Source organism: Myxine glutinosa, chromosome 11 (assembly GCF_964187855.1).
Source record: "Myxine glutinosa chromosome 11, kmMyxGlut1.1, whole genome shotgun sequence".
Lineage (NCBI taxonomy): Eukaryota > Metazoa > Chordata > Myxini > Myxiniformes > Myxinidae > Myxine > Myxine glutinosa.
Window position 1 is genome coordinate 39,869,096 of NC_136271.1, and position 18,378 is coordinate 39,887,473.

At 40.8% G+C, this 18,378-nt stretch overlaps 1 protein-coding gene across 1 annotated transcript in view; it reads left to right on the forward strand.

The window, feature by feature from the left end:
* Nucleotides 1–18,378, forward strand: part of LOC137436117 (adhesion G protein-coupled receptor B3) — a 999,412-nt gene that overhangs the window by 492,699 nt on the left and 488,335 nt on the right. The window contains exon 3 of the mRNA XM_078786591.1: nt 6,804–6,917. Coding sequence (XP_078642717.1) covers nt 6,804–6,917 — 114 coding nt within the window. The remainder of the gene's footprint in view (nt 1–6,803; nt 6,918–18,378) is intronic.

The following is an 18,378-nucleotide window of genomic DNA, read 5'->3' on the forward strand; positions in this document are numbered from 1 at the left end:
GTGCTGGTGCCGAGTGCATTTGCAATTTCACAGCCTTCTCATAGAGTTGAAGATCAAAGGTAATAACCGTCTTCCGGCCTTCTCCCATGACAATCGATGTGATCTTCTGCGCTTGTTTGAGTATTGTAAGCATTGTGCTCCATTCATGTGCAGGAGCAGCAAGCAGTGGCATTATAGCTACCCTTGTCAGTTTAAATGGTGGTGAACCTTTTGCTGAATTAAAAGCACTCCATGTAGGTAAGTGTTGCTTTCCTGTGCCCAATCGTACCAACGACTGTCCTATCGCCCATGCGAAATCATCTTTCTGTGAAGCTTTTGTTACATCAAGTGATGGATTTATATTTATAGGATCATACTTGGGACACGGAGGATGTGTATTAGCAGGAACGTGACAAGGCAACAACTCTGTAGTAAGGCTTGGAACAAGCGGAAGTGATCTGGCTGTGGGAGTCTCATTCACGTCAACTGTTACAGCACTGGTAGCTTCAGTAGTTTGTTGGTACACCACCATTGCTGTAGCATGCAGGGTGCCTGTTCCCTCTGGGGTATCTTCTGAAAAGTCTGAATTGTCAGCAGCAAAGAAGATGAATTCATTTCTAACAAGACTTGGTGGCACATATATACACAAAGAATTAAGTTAAGCACCCCTACACAACGAATTAAGGTAAGCACCCCCTAATATATATTCTTTGTGTATATGTATACATTGGCATATATTCTAAGGTATGTGAGATCAAATAATGATTGGGAATGGAACAACCTGCCACAGCAACGCATACGACGGCTTACAGGGTCTATGAGACGTAGGGTTGAGTCAGTGATCCGATCACGTGGGTCCTACACACGTTATTGACGCAAAGATCGCTAGAGGTCCTCTCAGAACAATGACTGTACGTTAGAAAACATAAACGTCATCCACACTGTCCGTGATGGACCTATAGCTCCATACTTAAATTGAGGTGAAAATATGCCTAAAATTCCCAAAAAATTTCACCTTAAATTATTCAGAATAAAATATTGAAAACGGCATGATTGTTATGTTTTTATGTGACCATAATATCACTTCTCCAGAAAATATAGCAATATCATGGGTATATTACACTGTTTTGACGACAACAAACTTGTAATGTGCGAGGTTGTAAAAAAACGGGGGGGGGGTGCTTAACTTAATTCTTTGTGTATACATCATATTCAGCAGAACGGTTCAGAACAGCCTGTGCTAGTTGCGTTTCAATGCGCAATATACGGTCGTAGTCTACAGACAAGCCGAGATGGTGAAGATAGTCTATTAATGTTTTGCTTCTAGTTCTTTGGTGAACAAAGATGCCAGTTCCAACTTGGACAGGGTACTCCCGCTGATGGCGAAATGAAGCTTCTTCTCCTGTTGATTCTGGCCGGTAGCGCACCTGTCTGTCAGATTTTGCTTCATACATAATATGTTGTGCTATCGTTGATGCTTTCTGATTTGCGTAATTTCTGCGCTTTTCAGTTGGGAGCTCAGTTGCCACGCCTCTCATAATCCATTGGAGAAATGTAAGAAGCCTTGTAGGAATGTTTGCACTTAAATCTGACCCTAGTGTGCCATCAAAAGACCAACGTGGGGCATCAAGAATGTCCTTTCGCAGAACTTTGGCACAGTTGAAGATCATTTTCATGTCATCGTTGATATTGGATTCACAGAGAGCTGCTTCAATTGCGGCTATCTTAGCTGCACTGAAACAGAACCGATCTGACTCATTTCGACGTGTGGCAGGGATAAAGTCAATGCCCTCAATATTTTCTGTGAGCAAATGTCGCGTGCTTTTACGACTAGGCGTAATCTCGCAGTTATGTTCTTCTAAGATCGTCAGGTAAGCTGTATGCGCAGCATCCATCGATAGTATCTTACTCTTTTCAAGCAAATCTCGTATGATATCAAGATATTCCACCTTGGCAGCAACCTCTTTCTCATTTATCGAATGTTTCTTAGAGGCGGTACCAGAACTTGAACATCCAGAACCGCGAGCAACGTGATTTTGCCAGCAAATTCGATCTAATTTCACATCTATGGAGAGTGCATCTTCGGAATGAATAGCACTACTTAGGTACACTTTGTAGATATCTTTGTCACAATTTTTCACGTAATCATGAAGCTGCTTTCCACGGCTTGCACTCTGTATAGCATGGACAGGTTCTTTCTCTTTATGCGTTTGACAAAAAAAGCATAGATTCTTGTCATATCTAGCAGTGAACGAACGGGAAGGGCGCTGTTTTATGAAGATCCTGCAGGCTCAAATTCTTGAGGGGATGACGAAGTCAATGGCCGCCCTGATGACCGCAATAGTATGTTGGCGTTCTTGGAAGTGAGTGCTTCTTGATATCTTCTTTTGGCCCTGGAAAGTTTCTGTAAATTCACAAGATCTTTTCTACAACTGACAGGATAAGTTGCACCGTCACGTTTTAGCGTATCCTCAGTGGCATTTTCCTACCGTTTACTTGCTTCATGGAAGACAATTTCACCATATTTTGCTCGGTCTGTCACATAGTGAAGAATGTTCTTTAAAGTTCCTTTATCAGGTTCCTTCACAAGCCACTCACTAGATATTTTCTGACATATTATACACATACTGTAGTCGTTTAAAAGTTATATCCGTGGTCATTTCACAGGAGGACTCTCCATGGTTGAATCTCACGGTAGTAATGGTTTGCTTGGGCGTGCCTTTTATTTCTTAATTGTTCAATAGTCTTGAGATACCTGAAAGAAAGCATAAAGATTGACATCACATTTTAGGTATTGCATTTCAATCATAGACAGTTACAACATTAGAAACATGAGTTGTTTTTGTAGTGATCTAACAATAATAAAGGGCTATTCAGATTTGTTAATTGTTGTGACGAAAGACCAATTCACTTATAATTATATAATAGTAATAACAGTACAAAATAAAAATCTGAGGCAAGTTTGACACATTTTCACTCGTATTAGGAGCGAAATAACTGAATACATACCATTGTCAAATTTTGGGGGCATGCCAGGGCACAGTATTTTTTCAGGCACAGTACCCTTATAGACCTACAATAAGCAGAACAATCCACAAGTATCAGCTGTTCAAATGATGAACAAGAACCAGGAATTTGTATGACCAGAGCATGGTGGTGAGTTGAACCGCGCTCCTCCCATAGACTTATACGTGTGCAACGCGTACCCTTATTTACGTAGTTAATTATTCAGCGCTATACGATTCGGATACTTGTATACTTTGCGAGAAATGACGTCATAATTGATTTGCATAAAAACACACTAAAACTCGCTGAAAAAAATTGGCGCCCTATTTCATTTGTTTTCCAACATTCTAAACTACAATTTCCAGCCAAGAAAATAAAATGTTCACAAAATGCCCATGGGAAAACAAATGCTCCAACACTAATGATTGAAATTGGATTAAAATACCTTTAGTCAGTGCTGTGTACTGTTTATTCTACCAGGTGAGCGCCAGGGGTATTGCCCCAGTTTTGGGTCATCGGGGTATTTTGGGTCTTCGGTGTCTTCAGGGGCTTTTGGGTCTTGAGGGTCTTTTGTTTCCTCTGGGTCTTTAAGGTTTTTTGGTGTATTTTGGTTCTTTGGGGTATTTAAGGGACGTTTGGGTCGACAGGGTATTTTGGGGTCTTCGGGGTATTTTGGGTCTCCGGGGTCTTTTGGGTCTTCCGGGTCTTTTGGGTCATCGGGGTGTTTTGTGTCTTCAGGGTCTTTTTGGGTCTTTGGGATGTTTTGGGTCTTCGGGGTGTTTTGGGTCTTCACGGTATTTTGGGTCTTCATGGTCTTTTGGGTCTTTCCGGGCCATTTTGGGTTTTCGGGGTCTTTCGGATCCTCTGGGCTTTTGGCGTCTTTCGGGTCTTCGGGGTGTTTTGGATCTTCGGGGTCTTTTGAGTCTTTTGGGTTGGGGTGTTTTGGGTCTTTGGGGTATTTTGGGCTCAGGGCATTTTGGGTCTTTGTGGTCTTCGAGGTGTTTTGGATCTTTTGGGTCTTCAGGTCTTTTTTTTGGTTTTGTTATTTTGGTCTTTTGGTTTTGGTCTTTTTTAGGTTTTGGTCTTTGGGGTTTTCATTTTATTTTGGGTCTTCGGGGGCTTTTGGGTGTTCGGGTTATTTTGTGTGTTTTGGGTCTTCTGGGTATTTAAGGGTATTTTGGGTCTTCAGGGGCCTTCGTGGTCTTAAGGGTCTTGAGGCATTTAAAGGATCGTCAAAGGTCTGATGGGTCTCAGCAGTCTAAACGTAATTAAGAGTACATGGACTGTGTTTTTGTTGTTAATTGTATTTGATTTATTTGTAGATGTTATTACAGTCATTGCAATTTAATTTTTTCCCATTATCTCGGTTTTCATTTTATATTGTAAATCATTCACAATTCAGTTTCTGGCTGCGATGATTTGATAATAAAACCATGAATTGAAAATTGAATTTAATCCTTCCCTTTATTTTATTATTTTGTTTTTCTCATGATGTTTCCATGGCTAACCCCCGCTCTAGCAGGGAAAATGGCCTTAAAATGCATGTTGTTTGTTGTTGCGTCATGAGGTTTCCATGGGTCTCACCAGGACAGCATGAGATATATGTGCATAAAGGCTTCCTTTGGCCATTTGGTTTGTTGCATATTTTTATGCCCCCACAGCCGAAGGCTGGAGGCATTATGTTTTCGGGTTGTTCGCCTGTCCGGGCGAGCATCCGTTTTTGTTTTTTTATTACTACGATAACGTGAGACCACGATTAATCTTCAACCAAACTTGGCACAAGTATAAAATGTAATAGATAGATGAACTCATTATATTTTGGGTTCAAAAGGCCATAGGTCAAAGGTCATGTGCCCTTTGAGAACCATTATGCAGACCATACCTCCAGTATGAAACATCTGATGTTGTCTATCTTCTTCTTATATCTTTTCTCTCCCGTACTCTCTGTCTCCCTCTGATGTGTCCTTTAATATTGCATGTGACCTTTGATTGAGATCAAATATAATATTGGTTTGACATATAACGTGGTATATCCATCGACACATATGCATCAAACTATATTGTCTAGTTTTCCTGACGGTATTGCTCTGGTTAGTTTTGGCATGTGTTGGGAATTTTATTGAACATACAGTCACGTGAAAAAGTAAGTACACCCCATGTAAAGTTTTGACTTTTTCAACATATTTCAACATACAGCTATTTGATCTTCATTTCAACAATATTGATAGATAAAGGTGATATAACATAACAAATATCATGAAACATTTACATTTTGTAGTCCATTGTATAATTTAAATAAACATAAATGCAAATTTCGCATGTGGAAAAAGTAAGTACACCCCAACATTTATCACTACTTCAAATACCTAAAATTAGAATCAGATGCACCAGCTCAGGTGCAAATGATTAGAACATCGTTGGAGAGGATCTTGGAGGAACCTGTCTTATTTAAACCTCAGACATTTAGTTTGGTTTGCTCTTTGTTGTTGAAGTGTGCGGCGCACCATGCCTAGATCAAAAGAGCTCTCTGAGGCCTTCAGAAAGAAGGTTATAGATGCCTTCGAGTCTGGGAAGGGATTTGAAAAGATCTCCAAACAATTAGAAATCCATTATTCGACTGTCTGGAAGATCCTCTACAAGTGGAGAAGATTCCAAACAACTGCCAACTTGTTCAGGCCAGGCCGCCCCAGCAAGTTCAGCCCAAGAGCAGACCGCAAGATGCTGAAAGATGTCTCGAAGAACCCCAGAATGTCATCATGGTACCTACAGGTAGCTCTTGCCACTGTTGATGTCAAAGTGCACGAGTCTACCATTAGAAAGAGGCTGCACAAATTTGATCTGCATGGGAGGTGTGCCAGGAGGAAACCGTTGCTGTCCAGAAAGAACATCAGGGCAAGACTAAAGTTTGCCAATGAACACCGAGGCAAAGACCAGCACTTCTGGAACAATGTGCTCTGGACAGATGAGTCAAAGGTAGAGCTATTTGGCCACAGTACCAGAAGACATGTTTGGTGAAAACCAAAGACAGCATTTGACCACAAGAACCTGATACAAACTGTAAAGCATGGTGGTGGAAATATTGTGGTTTGGGGCAGCTTTGCTGCATCAGGGCCTGGGCAGCTCGCCATCATATAATCCACTATGAATTCTTCATTGTACCAGAGGGTGCTTGAGGATAATGTGAGGCCATCTGTCGGAAAGTTGAAGCTCAACCGAAGGTGGACCTTGCAACATGACAATGACCCTAAACATACTAGTAAATCCACCAAGGAATGGCTGAAAAGAAAGAAACGGAGGGTTCTGGAATGGCCAAGTCAAAGCCCGGATCTAAATCCCATCGAGATGTTGTGGGGGGATTTGAAACGAGCTGTGCATGCATGAAACCCCTCAAACATCACACAGCTAAAATAATTCTGCATGGAGGAGTGGGCAAACATTTCTCCCAGTCGATGTCAGTGACTGGTAGACAGTGATAAGAAACGCCTACTTGAGGTTGTTTCTGCCAAAGGGGGCAATACCACCTATAAGAGCCAAGGGTGTACTTACCTTTTCCACATGCGAAATTTGCATTTATGTTTATTTAAATTATACAATGGACTACAAAATGTAAATGTTTCATGATATTTGTTATATTATATCACCTTTATCTATCAATATTGTTGAAATGAAGATCAAATAGCTGTATGTTGAAATATGTTGAAAAAGTCAAAACTTTACATGGGGTGTACTTACTTTTTCACGTGACTGTACCTATTTGTGTGGAAACCAATAAATTACTCTGTAAGTCTATCTTTTCATTTGTTGTTTTGTTTTGACAGTCCACATTGAGTCTGGATATACTGCACACCATACTCATTCTACAAGAGACTTTGAAATCCTGGAAGAGAAAAACCAGGATCTGGGAAATTCAATAGAAGAGTATCATCAATCAGGTATGCCATACCATACCTGCCTGCTTTGTGTTCCCCAAAACATCAAGGTAATGCTGTGTTAGTAAGGAGCATTAAATGCTTGGGTTTAGGCATCTTGGTTTTAAATCCCAATGCTGCTTTTCGAATGGACATAAAAAATATGCATCAACTACAAAGCACTCGGAAGAGCGCGTACCTCCTCTGCTAGGCTGAACTGTTTACAAATTTTGTATCCCACTGATCGGCTGGATCTGCTTCAAAACCTGAACCAAAATTAATTGGCTTGTTATTGTCACCTACATAACTCATCCTCCAGGTTTTATCATAATCCGTCCACAACTCTTTGAGATATTGTGCTTTTATGTCGTTTTTGCCACAATCACTCAATGGTGAAGAATCACTTTAAAGTTTACGTATCAGGATCTGGATTTGCACCAAAATCGAAATCAATTCTTCCTTGTCACATACCCAATCTGTCTATGAAACTTCGTCTGAATCCGTCCATAATTTTTGAGATATCCTGCTAAAAGACAACCAAACAGACCAACAGGTGTGAAATCATAACCTGTGTCCATCTTCGTTGGCAAAGGTATAAATCACCATATTGCATGCTGATTTGAACACACTCGTGTTAGAATGCAATAATAATAATAATAATTTGATGTTCTCACATTGAAGTTTTGCCATTAATAAAGCCAGATGGAGTTGCCATGGCAATTATAAACCTGAAAGGTTACTTGTCATGAAGGGTGTTGTAGTGGGTGGAGGGGAAGTTGGTATTGTTTCAATAAGTTAAATCTGGGAACATTTTAAAATAAACATCTTTGAATCGTTCGCTTATGTTGCACAACAAATACAAAAACATTGTACGGACATGGTGTTTGCAGGAAATTTGCCAGATAACGAATAGCTTCAGAGCCATATTGTCAAGTCGTCGCTAAGGTTCAGGGGAGCAGGTGAGAAAGATTCCTCCTGGGAGGATAGCTGAAGCCATGGAGGAGTTTAAATGAATGTCTGCTTCTGTATTGTTATTCAAGGAAATGCAAGTTCTGTGCTTTTCACTCTTTCTCAGGAAAAGGCTCGAGGAGGATTCGTTTCACCGTCATGCCCAATGAATAGTAATGCCTTCTGACTGCTCTCTGGTCATTCAAGGACTTTCCAAAGAATTTCTGCAGGCTATCCCACAGAATTGCTGCCAGTGTTAAGCAGCTTAGGAAGAGCAGATATAAATACCTTGGGCAGATTTTATGGCTGAACAGACTCAGATCGAAGGATCAGGTTGCTGCTACAACATATTTTCCGCACATTGTTAGTGACACCACTGGTGGCCCTTGGCTAGTGAGTAAGCACTTGTTTGTTGTACACAAAGAAAATTCATTTTTGCCACAATATTTACACTATGTAGTAGAATTGAATTTATAGGTCATAAGTCACATGGAGAGTTCTTTACAATGAGCCATGTCTCATTTTTTTTCGATCCAGCGCTTTCGGAGATGTAAAGGTGCAAAGTTTTTCGTTTTTTCCAAGATGCCGCCCATACCACGTAACCTATGATGTCATAATTATCAATAAAAATTCCAGAGTTGGAGTTGCACCTATTGTGAAAATTTCCTGTCAATCGGTCCAACGGTTGCAGAGAAAATCATATTTATTCTGTGTGGACAAACAAACAGACAGACAGATAGACAAAGACAAATGAAAAATCACTCATAGAGCGACACATGGCAAAACAGAACAAAGTAGAATGGCATTCAGTGGAGCATCCTTTGACCTCAAAAATAATTAGTGGCTGTATTCAGTGACCTGATATGCAAATCGTCTTCAAAGTTCAAGTTAATCGGATGAAAATTGACAATTTTAGAAATTTGGCCTATGTTGACCTATTGGCCTATGTTGACCTAAAAATAGTTGGTGGTTGGTTTCAGTTAGCTGATATGCAAATCCTATTCAAATTTCAAGTCAATCGGATGAAAATTGAGGTTTTTCGAAATTTGTAAATAAGTGTTTGACCTTTGGCCTATGTTTACCTTTTTGCCTATGCTGATCTCAAAAATAGTTGGTGGTTGAATTCAGTTAGCTGATATGAAAATAGTATTCAAATTTCAAGTAAGTCAGATAAAAATTGAGGATTTTAGAAATTTGAAAAAGTGGTTGACCTTTGGCCTATTTTGACCTTTTGACCTAAAAAATATATAGCATTTTGTTGGACAACTATTGTCCAAAAAATATCAAACGGACTCAAATGCAATACCCTCTCCTCAGCGAGGGTAATAAAATGCAACAATAAGGATTTATAATCAAATAAATGTGCGGAAGGAAAAATAAGGCTGAGTTAAAAATGCTAACTTTTGAGGTACCTCCATGCAGATACAAATACGAACACACGGAGAGGTAAGAAAAGAAAAGTTCACCGTCCGGCACACTCAACTGACCCCAAAAGGGATCCTGTAGTATCTATCAGCAGTTGGCGAAGCCCCAGGGCCACCAAGCGAGCAGCGGCAAAAAAATGGCGGCAACACCATGCATAGAAGGTGCCGTGTGCACCCAGGGATGAGGCGAGTCATGAAGACAGCCCTCTTTGCTTCTCCTCCACTTCGGAAAAGACAGCGCGCCCACCAGCCCACACAAAGAGCCCAATAGTCGAAGCTCCCTCACGATCCATCTCACCAACTGCTCTTTTCAGGAACACCAAAATGGCCAACCTTCTTGACCAACAAGAACCAAGCGCTCTTCTTCTTTACCGGCGAGAGTCAATCACGAAGCTGCTTGCTCCAGCCCACGCTCTCACTCACCAATCGCGAAGCTGTTTCTTTGAGCTCGCCCATGCCATCCGGCCGTGTCACTCAGTAGGCGTGGCCTGCCGGCCCTGTTACCCCCTCCCTCCCCCTCCCCCCTACCGAATCACGGTCACTCCGCCTCTCCTGGGTGGGTCTTTGCTGTAAATGTACAGGGGAAATTAACCTTAAACCCTACTTTAATTAGCACCAAGGAGGAGGATTGAGGGGGAGAGGGAACATAGCTGGGTCAGAAAGTAGGAGAAGTCAGACAGGAATAATGGGTGTGGTTTGGGAGGGCGGTAGACGACAGCCATGACTGAGGATTGCACGGCACCATCCCCCATATGATGCACATTTAAACACAACATTAAGCTATATTTTCCGACACGTCACACGGTCCATGCTATTTCCTATTCAATCCTACCCCTCCTATGGTATTCTCTTCCCTACCCACATAAACATAACAATATATTCATGATGATGTCATCAGTGCCCTCATTTTGAAATCATAATTAGACAAGTATTACTCATGATCCAATCAGTTTGAAATTTATTGAGCATGATCTACACAAAGATTTTACAGGAGAATTAAATTGACGACGTCATTGGGCATGTGGTTCGGCAGCCATATTGGATAGAACATAAATCCACGTCGTCAATAAACACAAACACAGCAGCTAATAAACACCACACAAAATACACCACACAAACACTTCCTGGCGAGGGTCTGCAATCTCTGATTGCTCTTTCTTGTTTATAGCAGATAATATACCTTTATAAAGATCACAACTTCATCACTGGGATCTGCCATTGCAATTCTCATCAAGGGCAGGAATCCTAACTTGATCGCAGCTCCAACTGTAACCTGCTTATTTTGAAGGACACATTTGGCTTTGACATGTCCTCAGCCAAATGCTACCAGATAGATCAGTTGGAATCACATCCTCTGGAAGGGCTGCCCACATTTTCATGCTGTGCCTTGTCAGCAAAGTGCCAGGATAATGGTTTGCAATTGAGTCCTTTCTATCCACAATTGAGACTAGACGAGATGACTCAAAGGCAACCCTTCGTTATACTTGTAACAGTGCCATTGGGCAAAGCCATGCTGTTATCACAATTTAATGGAGGTTTCCACTTGGACTCTCGGAATTTTTAAGGAAGCATCTGGAGCTATAATATACAGGCAATGTATTTATTTTAATTATGTGAGCAATTATAACTGAAAGGCATATTACTTTTTCATTATTTGACAGTTTTTAATGCTTTTTAAATAGTTTCTATTTTTATGCCTCCACCCCTGAAAGTGGCCGGAGGGATTATGTTTGCGGGTTGTCCGTCCATCCGTCCATACGGGCTAAACCTCGTTTTTCTAGTCACCACATGTCCGATTGAGCCAAAACTTTCAGGATAGGAGTGACACCCAGGCAGAATGTTTTTATGGCAATTGTGATGTCATAGGTCACGTGGTATGGCAGCCATCATGAACTCAACACAAATAATTGAAAAAATTATTTCTCGGAAACCACTGAATGGAAAAATGTTAATCTTGGCACATTGTCAAGTACTCCCAATGTGGAACAAAAGCATGATAATGATGACACCATCATTGAAGTGGTATACCAGCCATAAATGTTTTAATCAAATGCCTTATTCTAAAAATCTGAAATTGCATGCACATGATCTCTGACCCATTAGTATTGAAATATTAAATCTATGACTTCGTAGGTCAAAAGGTTTGGCATCCATATTGGATTGAAGGAAATATAAAATAATTATGTCTGAAACTGCTTACCCTATCGATGCGAAATTTTACAAATGTCATCTGAGCCCATTGTTGCATATAGTTTGAAAATGATGACGTCATAGGTTACATATGCGGAGTGTAAATTTTTGATGTCATTTGTCACGTGGTTTGGCAGCCATATTAGCTTGAAAGCCTATGTTTAAAAAATAATTCCTTCTCCAAAAACGCTTCACCAATCAATGTGAAACCTGTGCTGTGGTAAAAATGTGATACTTGAAAACAGCTGAAGGGATTTAAACGAAACTTGTTTATTTTTAGGACAGTGAACGAGGGCATCTACCCATCGTCATGGGCAGGGACTATGCGGAGGCATATTGGCAATACAGTCACATTGTTCTATTTAATTATACATTGTTTTAGATTTTAAAAAGATGAAGGCACGACTAATTAGTATAAGCTACCCAATAGGCAATGTTCAGATCCGACATTTTGACCACCGAGTGGTCTTCGCCCATGATTGTGCAGACATCAGGTGCCAGGTGTTTGCTCCCCTCCAATGGGGATTGGAGTGGTGGGATAAAGCGACTACAATATCTGGATGGCAAGACCCAGCATTACTTTTATCATTACCTTGCGAACAACAAAAAACTTTGGACTTGAGCCTTGCTCACTCAGCTGCCATTACATTTTGGTGGTGCCTTCATTTTTCAAGCTTTAATGATAATCAGCCTAGCTTCCTGTATATGATGCAGTGCCCCTTGTAGGTTAGATAAATAATTTGTACTTTCTTCAGGGTGCCAGTGATAGCTTGCCTGCTCTGCATGAAGGACACCGTGGGATCTTTAATACCCACCAATTAATGCTGGGAAACGGAATGCCCAGCTTAATGTCCATCCAACTGACAGCACACATGGAGGCCTAGCCCTGCTTGCGAAACACCAGGACAGCAGTTTATAGCAAAGATGAGATTTTAACCACAGGTGTGAGTGCACATACATCTATGCTATCCTTCCAGGCCAGCTGTTATTGTAGGAAGTATATTTTGTTGAAAAGAAAGCAAACAAAAAAAATTGGAAAACAAAATTCAAAACAAATGATATCAATAGGATAAAAACATGTACTTTGTCTATTTTATTCATGCTGGAGGAATTTATATGGGATTGCAATCTCTGCAGATTTTTCCCCAATGGGGATTAAGGCTTGTGGTACCCAGGACAAACCTACAGGAAAATTCTGATATAACAAAATTAAGTTGTCCATAAGACATCTTCATGCAGATTGAATGCAGACAGTGCATCCTTTAGGACCAATAACTCTCCCGGTAGATGGATTGGACGTGTTGGGGGCAGTCAACCTGGCCTCCATGGTCTCCTGATGTGACACCCTTAGACTTCTTGTTGTTGCGGTAGGTCAAGGATTGTTTTCCACACATCTTTTGCTGACTTTGAAATACTTTGTTCAAAAATAACCATTCGCATCAGCAGTGTGACGAGGGACATGTTGGCCAACACGTGGATTGAAGTGGATTTTTGCTTGGATGTGCCATGTGCCATTAAAGGTGCACATTTTGAGGTGTAATGAAGAAACCAAGAAACATTCTCAATCATGTGACAAAATGCAAAAAACCGCATCACTGTATTTATCTTCGTTTGGTTGTAATAAAATTTAAAAAATGGAACAAGACTTTGTGGACAACCTGTACTTTGTTCCTCAATCTAAAATTATCTTCATGTACTATAATCCATGGTAAGTACACCCAATCATTTAAAAAAAAAATGAATCCACAAGGTGTTAAATGCATTTTACTCTCTTCTTTTCTTTTAGCGGCAGGGGCATAAATTACAATGCAAGACACTCCTTATTGAATCTCCCATTCTTGAGTTATTTCAACCAGTGCATGAATAAAAGGCTTCCTTTATTTATTTTCTTTCTTTCGTGGTATTTTTACCACTGGAATGTGCTCATGCACGCACACACACACACACACACACACACACACACACACACACACACACACACAGACACACACACATGACAATGACATTAAAGGACATCAATGCACTTTACCTGAATTACAAGAACATTAGGGACAAATTGATAAGTATGGGGTTTCAATCTCAGATCTCCACCTCATGAGGTTTTTACTCACTTGGTATTGCCAGGCAAACCTATAGTTGTCTGTATTGGTAGACTCCATCTCAGGATGCAAAGGTACAATTGCTTCACGAGTTATCAAACAGAGTGACCACTATATTATTCGTCATGGGTGTGTGTCTGTGTGTCTGTCTGTCCGCAGCATAACTACCCGATGATATAATCCGATCTTGATGAAACTTGGATGGGATGTTGATATCATGATCGAGTTGTGTCCTGCCTAGAGTGGGCGTATTGCGCCCATTGTGGGCGGAGCCACGCCCGAAAAAGATGTCTTTTTTGGGGGTAATCCAGTTCAAGCTACATCTTCTCCGAGGGGTTTAGTGGAATCTGACAGGGGTTTCGGTATTTGGTTAGGCCAATGTCATGTGTCTAGCCTCACGGAGCTCGATTTTTCATTTTCGCCCCAAGGTCAAGGTCACGAAATTTAGAAAAGTCGATTTTTGATGGTTTTATTACATTGTTCGCTTCCTGATAGGGTGAAATGTCGTACATGATCTTATATTATCACATACATCATGAAATACAAGTTTTACAACAAATTTCAGAATCTTCGACCTTTGACCTTTGAAGGTCACAAAGGTCAAATTTTCAAAGTTGTCGGAATCGAACCGAACTTTCGGTATTGTGTAGCTAACTAACCTCATAACTGATTATTCATTATTTTCTATCTCATTTCAAGGTCAGTAACCTTCGTTTTGACATCGCCTGGCCTCGCCTGGCCTGTCCGGACCTGTTTTGGTTATAGTCCGTCCTTTGTCATTGAATACCTCTCGCTCGTGAACCATCGTCGTCTCCTGACTTGTTTTTATTTATTTTGTTTTACATCTTTTTTTGGCAACATATCTAGGTGTCAACTATATATTTGATCGAAGTAATCAGATACTCTTCATTGTACTCTTCACTCTCTAAAACCTATTCAAACCCACAACTCAAACTAATGACTTCTAAGATTTCATAATACAGAACAGAATGCCCAACTGACTTACCTCATTTTGACACACTTTATCCCTTGATAGGAAACAACAAATTTGGTTGAAAGGAAACTACATCATTTCATTTTACATCTTCTTAATTACATGATGCAAATGTGTTACCAACAAGCATGATGTTTCATTGTGCTCTGGTGTTCCATGTACTCTTCTCTTCCTCATCATCCTTCCTCATGATCATTTCTGGTATTCAAATTTACTTTAACATTTTGAGGTGCTGTGCCTTTGGGTAGAGGATGGGTTGTTGAGAGGTGTCTCAGTGATGTGCTACGAATATAAATGATGGGCCCGTATTTCCTGAGGTCGGCACAAGACGCTGTTTGCAGCTTGGGTAAGCAAATGCCTCTTCAGAAAGGCCATTGTGAGGCCCCAGTGGGAAATGCTGTGAAGTTGACTAGATGGTGGAAAGAAACAAGTTAGTGTGATGGGGAGGGGTTGGAGAAGGGGACATAGGAAAGAGAGCGATGGAGAGAGGATTGAGGGTTAGGGAACGTAGTAGAGCAGGATATAATGTGCCAAATCCATGTGCACATGAAAAAAGAACCAAAAGGAAATTAAACCAACTATGGTTAACTGTTTGCTGATTGACGTCACTTTTTCTGTGATCCTATTCACACTCAAGTTGGGGTGTGAGGAAGGAGAAAATGGAGGTAGATTGTACATAAAAGGTTCTAAAAGTTGATAGCTTCACTCTGCTAACAAACATGGTGTGCTATCTTTCTTTTAACTCATGCAATCATCAAATACCAGCTTTTTGAATAAAGTTTTCAAACCCACATGATTATTGGACACAGCCCATTTTGAGTGATAGTCTATAATACTTCTGCATATCTCTTCCTGGTTGATAATCCATATTGATTAAGGCTCCCCCACTTGTTATCTATTCAATTTGAGTGCCGTTAATATACGAGGGCCAGTCAATAAGTATCCTTAAATGGCGATATAAATTCGAGAATGTAATGTGTGTAGTTGTAGACAACATATGTTAAATCTATTGGTAAGAGGCATGTCTTGCCTGTTTTAGATCTGGCAACATTGAGCATATGATGTCAGTAGAGCAGTTCCAAGATGGCAGCTCCCTTAGAAGCATGAACCAGGGAGGAGCAACGTTCTGTCATCCGTTTCTTGGGAAGTGATCGTGTGAATCTCAGTGAAATCCATCGTAGAATGAAGATGCAATATGGTGACGCATGTTTATCGCTGCAGCAGGTGTACGACTGGGACAGGAAGTTTAAAAGTGGAGAGTCCAGTGTGGCAGACACTGCTCGCTCAAGCCGGCCTCACACAGGCAACACACCAGAAATGGTTGCAGGAGTTGAGCACGTGATAAGGGAAAACCATTGCATTACGCTGGATGAAGTGGTCTCCGAATTGAACATTATCCATGGTTCAGCACAACATATCATTCACAAGGTGCTGGGGTTCCGCAGAGTTTCTGCAAGGTGGGTGCCCGTACAACTTACACCCAAAATGAAAGAACGGTAAGTGGACACAAGTGAAGAACTTCTGCGACGTTACGAAACAGAAGGCGATACTTTTTTACAGCGCGTAGTGACTGGGGATGAAAGCTGGGTCCACTGCTTTGAGCCAGAAACGAAGAGGGCAAGCAAAGATTGGTGCCGTCTGCTGGAAAAGTGATGCTGACGCTCTTCTGGGATAGCCGAGGCCCTCTTGTAGAGCATTACATGCCCAGAGGGACCACCGTCACCAGTGCATCATACTGCGACCTCCTTAAAAATCACCTGAAACCAGCAATCAGATCAAAACGTCGTGGACTACTCAATACCGGTGTTTTGTTGCGGCATGACAATGCTCGGGTCCCATACTGCCTGCGCTACAGCTGCAACAATCGAGGACCTGCATTCTGAGTGTTTTCCTCATCCACCCTACACACAAGACCTCACCCTTTCGGATTACCACATCTTTGGGCCACTTAGAGGCGCTTGTTGGAACCACTTTCTGATCCGACGAAGAGGTCCAAGAGGCGGTGCACGAATGGCTACACAAGCAGCCAAAATATATATTTTTAGCCACGTCGCAAGACGCTGGTCATAGAGTGCCCTCTGCTGTTGTTCTTGTTCTTCTTGTTCTTCTTGCAGAGAAGACAAAACCTCAAAGCTCCACCCATTCTGGGAACCATAGCTCCACCCATTGTGGGAGAGGCTTCATATAAACAAATATCCACCATTTTATTAACTCGCATAGCTTTGAGGCCTGTTTTGTAGGCCCGTGGTGTCTTCCTCTCTCACACAGTTTTATTTCAAATCAAATTCGATATATCATTTCATTTTTCACAGTCGCTAACATAGTTTTAGACTCGGTTGAAAAAAAACGGGAAGAAATTCCGATGAAAGTTGCCCTTTAGAGAACGAAATGAATTCTCAAAGGCCTGTAACTTCAAGTCCATTGAGATTTTTTTTTTTTTTATCGCGGCATGGTCAGTCATACACCGCCCGAAATAACAGACGGGAAAATGCCGAGATATATATATTTTGTTTAAATCGCGGCATGGTCAGTCATACACCGCCCGAAATAACAGACGGGAAAATGCCGAGATATATTAAAAATTCGTCCATTTGATGACAATCGTCACGATGAAATATTTAATTTATACGTCGTCACAATAATGTGGAGAGAGGAGCATAGCTTCGTTCACGTGTCGCCACACACGGGAAATTGCCGAGATTTTTTTTTTTTTTATCGCGGCATGGTCAGTCATACACCGCCTGAAATAACAGACGGGAAAATGCCGAGATATATTAAAAATTCGTCGCCACACACGGGAAATTGCCGAGATATATTTTCACTTTGCACAAAAATAACATCAAGTAATCGAATCAATAGGAATGTCCTGTGCCTATAACATCGACGTTATAGGCACAGCTGCATCTAGGCATTGTGTAACATCGACGCGGCTTTTGTTTTAATTAAAACTTTTTGTACTTGTTTTCTTGAGGAATCCAGGCCTTAGTAAAGTGCTGGAAAAAATGCATTGAACGCAATGGAGATTATGTTGAAAAATAACAGTTGTTACACACAAACACGTGGAATAAACAAGTTGTGAAAAATATTTTCATGTTACTTATTGACTTTAAGGCCTCTCGTGTATGTATGTATGTATATGTATATATATGTATATATATATATATATATATATATATATATATATATATATATATATATATATATGTATATATATATATATATATATATATATGTATATATATGTATATATATATATATATATATATATGTATATATATATATATATATATATATATATATATATATATATATATATATATATATATATATATATATATATATATATATATATATATATATAGTTTTCCGAGATACGAGCCGTCGCTCGGGCGGTTTATTGCTTTGAGATGCGAGCCGAGATCTGAGTTACGAGCTTACGCCACCCGCCACCAGGTGGGTTCCGGTCACGTGGTTATCTTGCCGTGCAAGCATATCTGCCGTATATCGCTGCTGTTTTGTTTTCGCATTTTGGTTATTTTGGAGCTTACGCCAGCCGCCACCAGGTGGGTTCCGGTCACGTGGTTATCTTGCCGTGCAAGCATATCTGCCGTATATCGCTGCTGTTTTGTTTTCGCATGTTGGTTATTTTGGAGCTTACGCCAGCCGCCACCAGGTGGGTTCCGGTCACGTGGTTATCTTGCCGTGCAAGCATATCTGCCGTATATCGCTGCTGTTTTGTTTTCGCATGTTGGTTATTTTGGAGCTTACGCCAGCCGCCACCAGGTGGGTTCCGGTCACGTGGTTATCTTGCCGTGCAAGCATATCTGCCG